This window comes from Lycorma delicatula, chromosome 4 (genome assembly GCF_047948215.1).
Source record: "Lycorma delicatula isolate Av1 chromosome 4, ASM4794821v1, whole genome shotgun sequence".
Classification (NCBI taxonomy): Eukaryota; Metazoa; Arthropoda; class Insecta; order Hemiptera; family Fulgoridae; genus Lycorma; species Lycorma delicatula.
Window position 1 is genome coordinate 66,738,602 of NC_134458.1, and position 15,533 is coordinate 66,754,134.

General features: G+C 28.3%; 1 protein-coding gene across 8 annotated transcripts in view; it reads left to right on the plus strand.

The window, feature by feature from the left end:
* Nucleotides 1–15,533, plus strand: part of Ca-alpha1D (Ca[2+]-channel protein alpha[[1]] subunit D) — a 659,257-nt gene that overhangs the window by 517,556 nt on the left and 126,168 nt on the right. For all 8 annotated transcript variants that reach the window (XR_012756106.1, XM_075363219.1, XM_075363216.1 and 5 more), the window contains 4 exons: nucleotides 3,684–3,830; nucleotides 6,131–6,332; nucleotides 7,595–7,864; nucleotides 12,157–12,240. Coding sequence is in view for 7 of the 8 variants with exons in the window: in XM_075363219.1 (XP_075219334.1) it covers nucleotides 3,684–3,830; nucleotides 6,131–6,332; nucleotides 7,595–7,864; nucleotides 12,157–12,240 (703 nt within the window). In the remaining variant the exon portion in view is untranslated. The remainder of the gene's footprint in view (nucleotides 1–3,683; nucleotides 3,831–6,130; nucleotides 6,333–7,594; nucleotides 7,865–12,156; nucleotides 12,241–15,533) is intronic.

Below are 15,533 nucleotides of genomic sequence, written 5' to 3' on the forward strand. Positions count from 1 at the left end.
AATGATCTTAGTATGTTTAGGTTACAGAACTAAATTAATAACGATAAAATTTTATTTTAAATATAGGAAATTAAAAATTTCTAAAAAATTAAAAATTTTTAAAGGAATTTTTAATTTTATAAAGAGAAGGTAGCTGCGATAAAAGTAGACTACAAAGAGAAGCCCGAGTGTGGAACGTAATAAAATAAGAATCAATACCCCGTGATGCTTTATATCATGTACATGAAGACAATGAAAATATTTAAGAAAACTCTGATTTTAAAATTATTCTGATTTATGATATCTGAGTAGTTTTCGGGTAGCTGTTTATTGTATGGAGGAAAAGCAGTTTGTTGTAGCATATATCTGAGCCAGTCGACACAAAATTGACAATGAACAATGTACTGCTCTGATCATGGTTAAGATATCCTGATGTTTTGTGGAATTATGGTGGGATAAATATCTACTATGAAGCACGTCTTCGGGTGAATTTATTTGTTCCTTTGTAGGTAGATCCTTTCTTATCATCCTTACCTTTCCCTTACCCTTGATCTTGTCTTCCCTAGATATACTATAGATTCAGGCTAGGCTAGATTCACCTAAGGATAGAAGGATTTCCTTGTTAGGTCTTTTTCTCTCTTTTAAAAGTTCTTAAGTTGTACAAATAATATAGGAGAGAAAGCTTTAGTGCTTTTTTTTCAATGAGAAGTAGGAATAAGTCAAATGAAATAGTGATCAGCATACATTGTTGGTTAGTAGATGATTTATTTAAAAATAAAATCAGAAGTAATGAAATTTAGAACTTTAAAGAAAAAAAATTTGCTCAGTACATTAGGAAAAGTAACACAAAATTAATAATCATAACTGAAGAATTAAGTTATTTAAGTTTGCAAAATTATAAAAGATGGACATAGGTCATCAAAAGTAGATTACTGCACTAAAGAGAGCTTTTACATAGAACAAAGATGTGTTGGTATCAAACTTAAGTACAGGGTAAAGGTTAGAAAAAAACTAAAAATATTTGTTTGAAATTTAGTATGGCGATGAAATACAAACGATAGAAAAGCCCAGAAAACTGAAGAATAGGGACTATTAAAATGTTAAATTCTTATTTTGAATGTTAATGAAATTGATAAAGTTTGAAGTTTTAGTTTTTATTATGAAGTGAAAAATATAACTTGTAGGAAAGTTTGTTTTCTTTTCCTCATCTAAAAGTTTTTAGATATAAGTCAAGTAATCGACAAAAGGAACATTACATATTCTCTAGACAAATAATTTTTCAAGGATATATGTATTTTCTTGCACAATACAAAATATGTGTTACTATTATATTAATATGTATGTATGTATTTTCTTTAAATTTCTACCTTTAAGTTTGTAACCCCATAAAATAAAATAAAAATGAATATTTGTGAAACTTCCAAAATTGGATTCCCTCACATCCAAACAGAATGCTTGCACTCATAGCTGTAATTTACATCATAGCATTTGTTGTTCATAGTTATAAGTTTCTCTAAAACATGTAACATATTCAAATATTACATAGAGTTGTTCACTGATATCTCTATTTTATAAAAGTATGCTTATAAATTATACATTTTTCAGCGATAAAATTTTATGAAAAGAAACAGGAAAGCGAGGCAAATTCTCTATAAAAAAATTATTTTTCCAAAAACTGTGTATATTCTTTCAACCAAAAGTAACTCAGTTCTTTACCTGATCTTTCTGTATATGTTATTACCATATGTTAGTAAGCCTACAGTATATTTCTTTAATTTTTAAATTAAAAACTGTTTGAAGGCCACAGGTGTAAACAATATGATTAAAAATTACTAATTTATTCATTAATTCCTGCAGTATGCAACAGACCAAGCCTATTTCAGTCACCAATTCTATAGGACCCAATTCAATAGGATCAGTCACCAATTTCAGTAGTGAGACCCTAATGGTATGTGTCTTATGAGAGTTATGAAACTCCTTCGCTTCAGTGTGTAGTCGAATATAAAATTAGATTGTGTTTTGAATTTTTCATGTATTATGTTGTTTTTGTTGAGTCTAGTGTGTTTGTTACTTTTGTATTGTTCAAGATTGTTGAGATAAGTATATGCTATGTACATAAAAACAAAGATATCAGCATTGTTAAACAATATTAAATTTAAAAGAACAGAAAACTTGAAAAATCAACATATTCAATAAAAGGACACAATATAGTTCAAGTATATTATTCAGTTACATACCAAAGAGATTTCCTGACCTCCTTTAACATTCCCATTTACAACAGTACCTCTCACAATTCCACTGAGAAAGGAATGAAGATAAAAGAAGTAATATATATATATATATATAATAATTTTTCTAAAATCAATCCTTTCAAGATATTGGGTGGATTATGTTGAATCACATTATATTTATTTATTGATTTTATTGATTCTGTTTATTTATTGATTTTTTTTTGAGATTAAAAAATTTAAATAAGATGTTTAATACACAGAAAATAAAGAATAGCAGCTTTTGATCTGTAGATTATGTATTTCATCCAGAACACAAGTGATGAACATTTTACGATAGAAGATAAACCACACAAATCTTTTGTTTACTTAGTTAAAAGTAAAAGTTAATGATCTCTATGGAGAGAAATTTTTATCCCCATCATAGCTTGGAAAAAAGGTACTTACGTATTAGCCCGTCAACCAATAAATTGCAAACTTTTGGGTTATTGTTAATATCACCTGATATAACCCGATATATTATCATTTTTATAACCATTTATATTTACTTATTTTATCAATATAATTTAACTAAACTTAACTATGCTCGCTTCGCTCACTAACCTTGACTAATTAACACGGTAATGTTTTGAGTATTTAAATAATAAATTGTAATTATTATTATTTAAATAATCAAAAAATTACTGTTAATTAGTCGAGGTAAGCAAGCGAAGCGAGCATAAGTTAAGTTTGATTAGATTATTTGTAATTTATATCTATAATTAAAATTATAAGCAATAATGCTTATATTTTTAATATGTAAAATATGTTAATGATCCCATAACTTTGAATTATTTTCAAAGTTCATCATTATGGTTATGATCATTATGGTAGGGATCATTATGGTTATAGTCGATGGGCTAATGTGTAAGTACTGAAAAAAATAACCAAGAGTTATGTAATAAAACTTTGTTAGAATCAATAAGGTAACCCATCATTTTTAATGATCAAATGACCAGTGTAGTCAGTTATAACCAGTAACACTTAAATGATCTTTTGGATTCCACTTAATCACATTAAATAACTGCAACATTAGTAAATAAAACATTTTTCATATGAAAACCAAAAGTATTTATATTTATGGTATTAAACAGTTAAAAATGTTGCAATAAATTTTTTGTCTCCTTTCTTTCTATTATAAACTTATTATTGCTGTAGTGCATTGGCATAAATACTTGAAACACATTGAATTGGAAAATTTTTTTTGTATTATGAGTAACTTAGAAATTTAACTTACTGTACATCGGTACATTTGGCAGTTGTAATAAAATGTGCTGGTTGTGATGTTTTGAAAAGATTCACTTTGATTTAGATTTTCAAAGAATTGTGTAATTGAATTGTTATCATGAGTCATTTCTATGGCTTGATACCTTGCATTCTTTTATTTTTATTTATTTATCTTATTTCAAGAATTTTGTTGTTGATTTATCTGTCCAGGGGTACATATATAGTTTTTGAAAACGGTGATATAAATAAGGCTACAATAGAAGAAAGGAAATGGGAGAAGAATAAATTTCATTTTGATGATGTAGCTGAAGCTATGTTGACTCTCTTCACTGTCTCCACATTTGAAGGATGGCCTTCGTACGTATTTTGTAAATTACTCTAACAGGATTCAGCAAGTATAAAATGTTTAATATTTTTCTCTGTGCTAGCCATTTGTTATTTTAATTTTGTGATTATCCATAAGATTAGAAATTAGTAAAATTATTTTGTTTTTATTTATTGAAAATCATTCACTGAACATTTCTGAATAAAATACATTTTTATCAATAATATTTCTTTGTTTATAACCAAAATCAGTATTAGATGATATTGTAATTTAATTGGTACCTTAGGCAAGGTATGAAATTATAATTTAATTTAATGATATTGTTGCTTAAATTATTTTAAATATAATGTATTATGTCTATAAAGTCAAGCTTAGCTTTAAATGATTTTATTTATTAAGCAATACCTGATAAATATGAGACGATAATAAATGACAGAGTGACTGTCAAAGAACTATTTTCAGAACCTTAACATCACGTGTTCTTCTATTCTTTACAGCTACTAGTTTCTCTCTTATATAAAAAAGTAATAATTTTACATTGTGTCCCTTGAAATTTGATGTTTTCTTCATCAATAGTTAATGGTACTTACTGTGTTCAGTATCCAGATACCTACTTCATGTGACTGAAAGTGTCAAATGTAATCGATGCAGTAGCCTTTTAAAATAATTCTTTTTGAATTTTTAGTATCCTTTTAGCTTACTTTTATCGATTTGCCCTAAATATCTTCCCAAATTACATACTTTAGATTTAATCTCTTCATCATATAGCAGTTACTGCTTTTGCCCAACCATTTGGTGCATTTCTTGTAAATTTTGTTCTAAAATATACCCAACTACTGGTAAAGTTGGTGGCACCTTCTTGTTGACATCATTAATATCAGTATGATGAGACATTGTTGGTTAGTCGGTTCTAAATTATAAACAATGTAGTGACACAGTGGCACATAAAAGTACAAATCACAGAACTGTCACACCCACCTTTCATGATTTACTCGGTTGCTTGTGCTGGATTCAATGTACGATCTAGATAGCCGATCTATTAATGGATTGTACATCAAACTTAATTTAGCAAATGTCTTAAGATTTTTAGAATTGCATCTTTATAGCTGAATAAAAATTACAACGGTTGAATTATAATGTTTTTGTCAATTTCTCATTTCATTAATAATCATTTTAATCCCTCTACGTGATCTGATTGCTTCTAATTTTGCAAATCTCCTTCTGTAATTCTCATTTCTTCTTCTTCATCACTTATGGATAAGGTTCTGTGATCTATTTTTTACTAATATCATCCTAAAACAATCTAACTGCATGTTAGTTTGAAATTAATATGTTAATCATATTTATTTATATTATTTTATTTTGAAATTCCCTCTTTTCATGGTCTTTAGGTCGAAGTAATGTCCTTTACATTACTGTTGATTACGTCAACTGTTCATCAGTTCATGCACATTATTTCAATTTTCATCATCATTGGTTGTGTTAACTAAAGAAAATAGTATAGTTGCAGATAAAAAAAATTCAACCTGTGTTCTTTTTATTTTAAAGTGATCTTTAGGTTATATGAGTTTATTTCCCTCTTCTAAGTAATTTTTTTTTTTACAAGATTGGTTTATGTTTTGGAAGAGAGTAGTATTAATTAAAAGTGTGCATGTGTGTGTGTGTGAGTGAGTGAATGTGTACATACATTTTTTTATTTTACAGATTTAAATTTAACTAAAATAATGGTTTTATTTAATTGAAATTTATATGCAGTTTTTCATTGTTCCAGTGCTTTAACAGAATTAGAAGTAAATGAGCTCCGTTAAATGTGTTCTAAAAACTGACACAGGGTCCACTGTAGATTCTGTCTTCATACTTTGTAAAAGAATTATCAGAAGTATGATGAGAATAGTACAATTTTTTATTCTCAGTTTTTGTATTCATAGACGTACTTAAATTTTTGCTATTTATACATTTATTAAATAATGTTGAATTTTATTAACCTAAAAGATTTGTTATATTATTATAAGAAAAAAATTAGTGGTGTAAGAATGTACTGTTAAATTTACAACTATTTCATGCTGTTCTCTTGCATGTCCTAAGTATTTTATTTTCAATGTTATTCTTTATTTAGAAATGAGATATGGAGAATAACATATTTAGAATAAAATATCAGTACATGTGCTGTCAATGAAGAAAATGCAGTAGGAGAAATTTGCCATTCTCGTGTAAAGTTAATTATGTTTATTGTCATTAGTAATTTTTTATAACATTGCAATTAAATAATTAAAATCTGTTCAAGAAGCAAAAAACTTACTTGAAAGCTGTAAAATATTCTCTGTTTTTCTAGACTTTTGTATGTTTCAATTGACTCAAATGCTGAAAATGTTGGTCCTGTTCACAATTTCCGTCCTATTGTCGCCGCATACTACATCATATACATCATTATTATTGCATTCTTTATGGTTAATATTTTCGTTGGTTTTGTCATCGTTACGTTCCAGAATGAAGGAGAGCAGGAATATAAGAACTGTGAACTTGATAAAAACCAGGTAATCTTCTTTATTTAACGACTGGGTATTTATCTCTCTCTCTCTCTCTCTCTCTCTCTGTGTGTGTGTGTGTGTGTGCGTGTGTGTGTGCGTGTGTGTGTGTGTGTATGTATGTGTGTGTTTTTTTAGTGTTCCAACATGAGATACAGATAATGAGTATAATTATTTAAAAGTAGCCTTTAAAATATTGATAGAACTTTTGATTACTAGAAATACATTTTTATATGAAGACATACTTTTAATAGTCCAGTTTTTAACTCACAGTCCTTCCAATTTTTACACAGAGATAGTATTTTATTCATACTTTGAAAAGAAAATGAATTTTGATGATGCGTTTTAAAAAAATATTGTGGCAAAGTTTTGTTTTTCACAGGCATTTCTAAAAGTACAATTAAGATGTAAAATCCAAGACCATAAAGCCAAAAACAAATAATTTTTACATAAAAAAAGTTTTTAGTGTTTTTGTAAGATCAGTTATTTTTTAATAAAGTGAAACAAAAAGTAAAATATTTTCATAAGGAGTTGGTAAAGCAGGAAATGAGTTAATAAACATTTTTATGAATAATTCTGTAGTTCAATATTGCATAACTCTTTAAAAATTAAATTAAAGAAAAGTATGTGAAAGAAGAAGTTTTTACTTACAAAATAATAAAAGTTACCTATTAACTTAATTTGAATTAATGAATTGTCGTAGGTGTTTACCAAGTAAGTGTTGTATAAAATCTTTCATACTTGTATAAAACTGTAAAAATAAACAAAGAAGCATTACATATTATCTCAGTTTCACCAGTTACTTCTGAAAGATTGTAGTAGTTGTTTATTAACTCAATCTAAATCTATGATATCAGTAAATGTAGGAATGTTATAAATGGAATTGCAAGGTGGTTGTTAGCTTGATAAATTTATGATAAAACTGAAATAAATAATTTTAAGCTGTAATTTTCTACGCCTAGCTCTCTCTTTAAAGTGATTATCTTAACTTTTAGCATTAAATCTCATTGAAGAGATCGATTGGCATTAACAAATTTTTTTTTGCTTGATGATTTAATTAACTACTGAAGCTTTAAAGTTTGTTCATGGGAATATGAAAATGGAAGTTTGTAATGTATGAAAGATGTCTTGCCTGAACTGGATTCAAATCTAGGACCCTCAGATGAAAGGCTGAGATGCTACTACTCTGCTGCAGAAATTGGCAGTTTTATTTGAAATTTATACTTACTCTTATGATTATAACTTGTAATCATTCTTTTTTTCTTTTACAGCGTAATTGTATTGAGTTTGCTTTAAAAGCCAAACCAGTGAGGAGATACATTCCTAAACATCGATTTCAATACAAGGTTTGGTGGTTTGTCACTTCCCAGCCATTTGAATTCACCATATTCATTTTGATTTTGATAAATACTATAACACTGGCTATGAAGTTCTACAAACAACCAGAACCGTATACCAAAGTGCTGGATGGACTTAATATCTTCTTCAGCGTTGTTTTCGCCCTTGAATTTGTTTTTAAATTGGCAGCATTTCGTTTTAAAGTAAGTAATTTCTTTTATCCATTTATTAATTTGAATGTAGTAAATAATTATAATGTTTAAAAGATCAACATTGTATTTTAACTCAATCAGTTATTTGTTAATCAATACATTGTTTTATTGTTAATCAAACAATAAAACAATGTATGTTGTCAAACAACAATGTTTGTTGTTCTATTGTTTTATTTGTTTTTAATCAGTCAGTTATTTGTTAATAATTTTGTATATTATATATGAAAGTATACTAACAATCATTATCAGTTGCATTATTATATTTGCTATCGATATATTACCAGAAATCTCACTTTTATCTGTATATCATGAATAATTCATTGGGACAGGAAAATCAGCACAAAAGTTGACAGATTGATGATAAAAATTTCTTTTGATTAATGTTAAGTCGACTAATTTTGATTACAATTGGATAAATTACCGGTGTTACATTTCTGGAACTAATGTTTATCTTCATCAATCCTACAAAGCTGATAATATAGAGTTTAAGCACTTTAAATTTTTTAATGCTTGAAGTTCAGTTATGAGATTTCAATGTCAGAATACTACTTTTCATTAAAAAAGAGAAGAAATGTAGATAAAAGCTGACTGTAAATTTTTATTGCATACAAAGCCAAGTTCTGTACAGTACATAAGCTGAGCTTATTTCTTTGTTGTAGTCATATTAACTCTTAATAAGTTAGTGCCTTGAATATCTATTTTTCCCCTTCAGTTGTAATCCCTTATTCCATCTCATCAAAAAATATCCACCTGTTATGGTACAACTGTCCTTTTCTAAGAGGAACGCAAGTTCATCACTGATAATATGGTTTTATTATTTGTAGAGGGAGTATTTTAATTTATATGAAAATTAATTTTTGTTTGGCCTTTGAAGAAAATCAGGGATGGCACTGTTAAGTGAAGGAAAGTTTATTTTGATCTTTTTTGTACTGAATCTTGACTTCATTATAAAGAAGTCTAAGTTATTTGTCTTAGTCATTTGTTTTATACATAAAACAGATTTGTATATATTTATCTACAACCTTATTTGGGATGGATAAATATTTTATCAAAATGCATCTTACTAGAATAAGAAAATACTTTTGATAATATTCATATTTTCTTTTATTTCTTTATCCTCATAAGCATTAATAATTGATTTGTTTAGATATTTTAATATAAATATTTTCAGTATCAGAATAATAAAAAGTCAAGCTTAATTGTAATAAAGGAATAAATACAGCAGTTGTTTGAATATTTTTATTGTTCGGTAGAGAAAATTTGCAACTTAAGCGATAAAATTGATAACTAGTTTAAAAGAAAAAAATTGTTGAAGTATTGTACATTTGCATATCAGAAATGTTTTTTAAAAAGGCTGAAGGAGTGTTCATAAGTTGGCTATTAAAAAATAACATTTTTTTGGACAAATAAAAGTTCTCTTATAATAATTTCTTGTTTTTTTCAGCATCATTTCTTTAGTGTTGCACTGTGGCAACATTATTTATCTTTCACTCCTTAGTAAAAGTATGAGGCATATTCATAAATTAAGGGCTGTCGGCCTATATTTAAATATTAGCAGGTCTGAACACAGTTTCATACATTCAGGGCCATCTATCGGCTATTTATGAAGCCACTGCAGTTGTTGTTTTGATTTAGTAGTCGTTTGCTTGCCGCTAATCCAGATCTAGTCTGCGACAATCGTTTCTCCCACCAGTTGTGCAGTGCGCGCTGTGATTCAATTTTTGTGTGCAAAAGGATCTTCAGCTGCTGAAATTCATTGAGAGTTATGCCTAATGTATGGACCTACAGTAATGAGTGAAGAAAAGTTAGACAATGGTGTCGAGACTTTAAAAATGGCTGCACAAATGTGCATGATGAAGAGCGGAGCAGCAGGCCCAGTATTCAGACCGATGAAATCATTGAACAATTGAGCCGAAAACTGCGATGTGATCGGCAATTGACGATTAGTTTTCTGGCTGATGAATTTCCGCATGTTGGATGCACCTCTATCTACACGACTATCACAGAAAGGCTCACACATTATAAATTGTGTGCAAGGTGGGTACCGAAAGTGCTCATCAATCTACACAAAGAGCAAAAAATGTGCATTGGACAGGCGTTTTTGGACCACTATCAACAAGATGGAGATGATGTTTTTCCACATTGTTACCGGCAATGAGATGTGGATATCCTACGTCAATGCAGAATCGAAACAAGTCAATGCAGTGGTGTCATTCAAGTTCCCCAAAACAGAAAAAGTTTAACCAGTCTCCTTACTCCAGTTGAAAAATGTTGGCTATCGTTTTTTGGGATGAAAAGGGCGTCATTTTGGTTGATTTCATGGAACATGAATCAGCAATTATAGCTGATGTGAACTGCAAAATGCTCACCAAACTGAGACATGTGATCCAAAATTGACAACGCAGGAAACTGTCGTCTGGCGTAATCCTTCTTCACAACAATGTGCATCCTCACATCGCTGCTTTAACCAAGAAGAAAATTAACCAAGAAGATTTTCGTTGGGAACTTTTTGACCACCCTCCATATAGTCCCAACCTTGCACCTAGCAATTACTTCCTCTCCTTGCATTTGGAAAAATGTCTTGGTGGACAGCAATTTAAAAATGATGAGGAATTCATGACTGCCGTTGTCAACTGGCTTAATTCCCAGGCGATGAACTTCTACGCAGAGGGGTTAAAGAAACTGGTGCAGTATTATGAAAAGTGCTTAGAACTGAATGGTGATTATGTGGATAAGTGAAGTAGGTATTTAGTAAACTAAAACTAAGTAAAACCTTTTCTCACGAGTTAATTTTTTTTAATGACTAAACGGCCCTTACTTTATGAATATGTCTCATAGTTTTGCTGGACACTACATTCTAACATAGCAAAAGCTTCAGCACATGTTACTGTCATCTGCCTCATCATCTTCATCAGAATTTTCACTGGTGCAAATCTCTTTTATGGATTGTACAGTTTCATTCTCGTTTAAAAGTGAAAACCTTGCTCCATAAGAATATCATTTTTTTAACGTTCTTTTCTATCTTAATCATCAAATACTGGAATTGAATGAAAAAGAAAAGTAGTTTCCTTTAATAGTTATACTTCATTGCGTTCAGTTCAAATTTGAAAATCATTTTAATTTTTTCAATGGTAACTCACAATTTTTTATTGTATTTTGTAAAATTTAGTATAATAAAAAATGTACATCTTGACTCATCCAATACAATCATAATTTCATCCTTATCATTTTTTTCACAAAGGAAACAAAGGAAAATAAAGCATGTGAAAGAAACATATATGTCTCTATTTTACTCTATTTTTAGAAAATGTGTTGGCAAAGAAATTATTTTAAATAATTACTGCTTATATGTTTTTGTTTAATTGCTAAAATTATTTTCACCTCAATGGTCATTAACTTCTGTAGAAATTTTGTTAAACCTGCTGTATTGAAATGAAAATTATATACAAGATGCTAAAAATAATAAGTACTGTAAGATTATTAAAATGTAATTGTAAGTTTATTTTTAAACAGCTTTATAACTACAAAAAAAGGCTAACCCTAAACTACGGTTCAAAATAGTTTGTACCAATATTATGACTTTTTTTGTAATATAGAATCAATTTCTAAATACCCTCTTGTAAAATGATGTTGCTTATGAAGACAGACTTTGTTGCATAGCTTCTGTGACATTGTCTTTGTCATCACAGCTTTGAATGATAAGAATGACTTCAGATACAGGAAAAAATTGGTCACTTGGTTATAAGTCTGGGTTGTCAAGAGAAAATCCTGTCTCCAGCCTAATGGCATGATGAGTTCTTAGGTTTAAGCAGCAGCATATGGCCAACAATTATTGTGAAGATTTTTACCAATAATTTAAAAGACCTTTCACAAGAGAATTTTTTAAAATTTGAGGAAAATTACCACCTATTCTCATGAATTTCTTCTTTTTATGAACTTTGTCAAATCACCATTAATAAAAAACGATTGCTCACTCCCTGCCTCATAATGCGTATTTTTTATTTTTTGTTTAACAGTTTTAGACATTTTGTCACTGTTCCGTTATTCATTGTATTTTCACAAACTTTATTAATCTGCTGATGAGTCTAAAAAAATTGAATGGCATCTGTAGCGAGCTATATGGTGTTCATCGTGCACTCACAAAGAGACAACTAGATTACTCAGTCGGCCATTTTTGCAAATCATACTTACTTTCTCAATGTGCCCCTGTCTTGTTTATATTCAAACTATATTATTATATAATATGCTATATGTAATACATAAAATGACTTATTTGTTTGCAGAATTATTTTGGAGATGCTTGGAATGTATTTGATTTCATCATAGTCTTGGGAAGTTTTATTGATATTGTTTATGCTGATATAAATGTAAGTATTATCTATATACTTTAATTGTGGTAGTTTAAATTGTTTTTCTAGTATTGCTGTTTTCATTGAATAATGTATTGTAAAGTTTAGTTAATCCTTAAAGATTCTGGATGATATTTTATATTTGGTATCTTATTAATAATTTCTCTTAACCTTACTCAAATGGTAATAGATAACATCTAACAGACTGGTAATATCATTGATGTGATGGTAGCAGCAATGATATAATCATATTATATATATCTTTATTATGTTTTTATTTTAAAATTATTACTAAACATATATACATTTTTTTGCAGTTACTTTTGTAAGTGTTTATCATATTACTATTACAAGAATTGTTTTGTAATTAGATTTCTTTTGTATAGTAAAAAGGCAGCTTACTTTTTAAACTATATTGTTCATTGCCAAAGGTTTCTTAGTTTAAAAGGATGATTAATTTATAGATTTTGGAACTAGTGTCCCATTGGCTTAGCTAAGCCTTAGCTAGCAGTTGGGTTGAGCTCTATCCTGTTACTTCATCATGTATTATAATGAGCAGGAAGCTATTTGCATAAAGGTGAACAAAGTATAACACATTAAAACAATCTGTACCTAAAACAGTTTGAAAAAATATTATAAGTAGATAAATTTTAACAAGTTTTGGTGAAGAATATTAGAAGAAAATAACAAGAACAATTAACAAAAAAAGTATTTAGAATCAATTTAATTACTACCGTTTCTTAAATTAATCAAATCTCTTAATTAATTTTTTGCTAAAATTTGCCACAATTCCAACAAAGCGTAATTAGATTTAAATAACCACCTTACTTTAAATGATGTTTTTCTATTTTCAGTATACTTGTAAATTTATTGATTCTTTTAATTTTTCCTTCTTATATTCTGTGTTACACTTGTAATTATTTTAAATTACGGTGAATAATTTATTCAAATAACTTAATCCATACACGGTTATAAAATTTATTGATTTACACTTATGATTGTCTACAATTAACTAAAAACTAATTATTATTCTACTGTTTATTATTCTGCAAAACTGCACTTCATATTCACTAACTAAATTATACCTACGACCCTGAGCTATAGTATAAGCAAAGTATTAAAAGAATTCAGTTATACAAATGATCTTAATATGTATGTAAGGAAACTGGTTCAAGAAATGAAAATTTCCTTAATGTGTGTTTTTTTTATAGGCCACGTATTAGTGACTCGCCCACCTCTTATATCCTCTTCACTTTATATCACCTCAACAGTTCTTTCCTGGAAGTTTCTCATTTTACTGATTCTGTGCACACTTTGTATGGCATTCCTGGTGTATTCTGTACTCTAAATTCTGGCATTCAGTTTATTGTTAGAATGTCATGGTTCATTTTTGTTTACTACTTTAAAAAAATGATTTCCTATGAAAAAATCTTTTTAATTTATATTATCAGAACATTATAAAAATTGGTGTACATCATGATAAAGCCTTCAGAAATGGCCTCTGAATTTTTTTATGATGTATAGTGTAGATAAATCTGACAAAAACTAATTGTACAAATTCTGTTTGGCTTGGAATTCTAAGATACATTACTGTGACAAGCATCAGTATTCTGAAAGCAGAAGCTGCTAACTGAGTATTGAAATTTCTGTTGACTCATCTTTTCTTTCTTATTATAAAAGATTAAGATTTTTTTATGTATTTAATAATAAACCTTTTGACATCAACAAGAAAAGTCGGAAGAAAGATTAAGGCCTTTAAGTGTTGCATGGTAATATTTATATCAGCATGTTAAAATAATATTCTGTTCAGCGCTTCAGCTTTTTTCATGCTTTAATAGAATATAATAGATTTTACTCTATTTGCATGCTCTTTTTTCTTCTGTTAAAATAATACAATAGCGTTTAATAATTTATACATACTTATTTATCATTATATTACAAGATTATATTAAAAAACATTGTCACATATCTTTTCTTTCAGCTGACATTTATGAAATTTGCTAACTACATTACTGCACAAAACTAAACAGTTTAAAATCAAATGTGTAATTTTTAAAATATCATTACTTAATATTTAGATATGTGTACATCTGTCTGAAAAATTTCTGTATATAATTATTTTTTGCTTTCTGGGTTGTGTGTTTATGAGTCAATTCTTAACAAATTACTCTTCAACCTAATTACTATGCATATTACTCATTTATAAATATATTTACACACACACACATACTCATACACACACACACAATATTTAATATTAATGTATGTATAACACAATCTAGAAGAATAGCTAGTCATAATATACTTGTAAGTTTTAACAAATGTGTGTTTTTGTTTACTGTTCATTTGCATTTACAATTCTGCGTAAGACCTGATGGTTTTTTCTTTCTTGGTAATATGACTCATGTGAATGAAAAGATTTATTAACAAGTACTTATATACATAATTAAGTTGGGCAATTAATAATGGTGGTTGCTCATAAAAACTTGTTCTTGTTTTACCTCTTAGCAAAATGTTGATGCCTTTAGTTGAGATTAACCTTTTTAGCACTTACTTTCTATGTTGCTGTTTCTTCAAGAATTTTTAAGTACTCAATAATTCATTGTATAAAAAAAATGAGATTAACATTATCATAACTTTTTAAGCAATTGTTATTAATTTCCATTTTTGGCTTAAAATGATATAGGAGTTATTGAAAAAAGATTTATTTTTGAAGGTGATTTTAATTTTGTTCAGATTTTGCTTCTTTAAAAGAATAAAACATTAAATCATGATGATAGAAGAAAGAAATAAGGTAGAAAGCAAGTTCCTGACTTCTGATTGTTATTTGATTGCATCTGTTGTATATTCTTTAACTATACTTATTTACATTATTTTATTTACTACTTTAACATATTTTTTCTTAAGATCACTATGAATAGAAAGTTTAGTTTATTATTTCTTTATCTGTTTTTTATTTAACAGTATCCCAAATCCCAATCAGAGGCATTCCCTGTGTGGGTTTATTCTCTCTTCCTCTTTCCTTTCCCTTTCGTTATACTTAATTCCTTCTTCCTCGTACATTTACCTGTGGAACATATTGCTTCTTCCTTCTCCTAAAATTTATCCTAAATTATCGTCGGTTTCCAACTTTATTTCTATACATTAGCCTATTTATGAGGTAGGATTTTGTAAAAATTAATTTTAATATTATTTCCCAATTTACCATTTTGGAAGTTTTCAGGGCCATGGATTGAGTCAAGGTTAATGATATTTAAACCGGCTCAATTTTGTAAAATGTACTAGGTTTCCGACTTTAATTGAGTACTTTA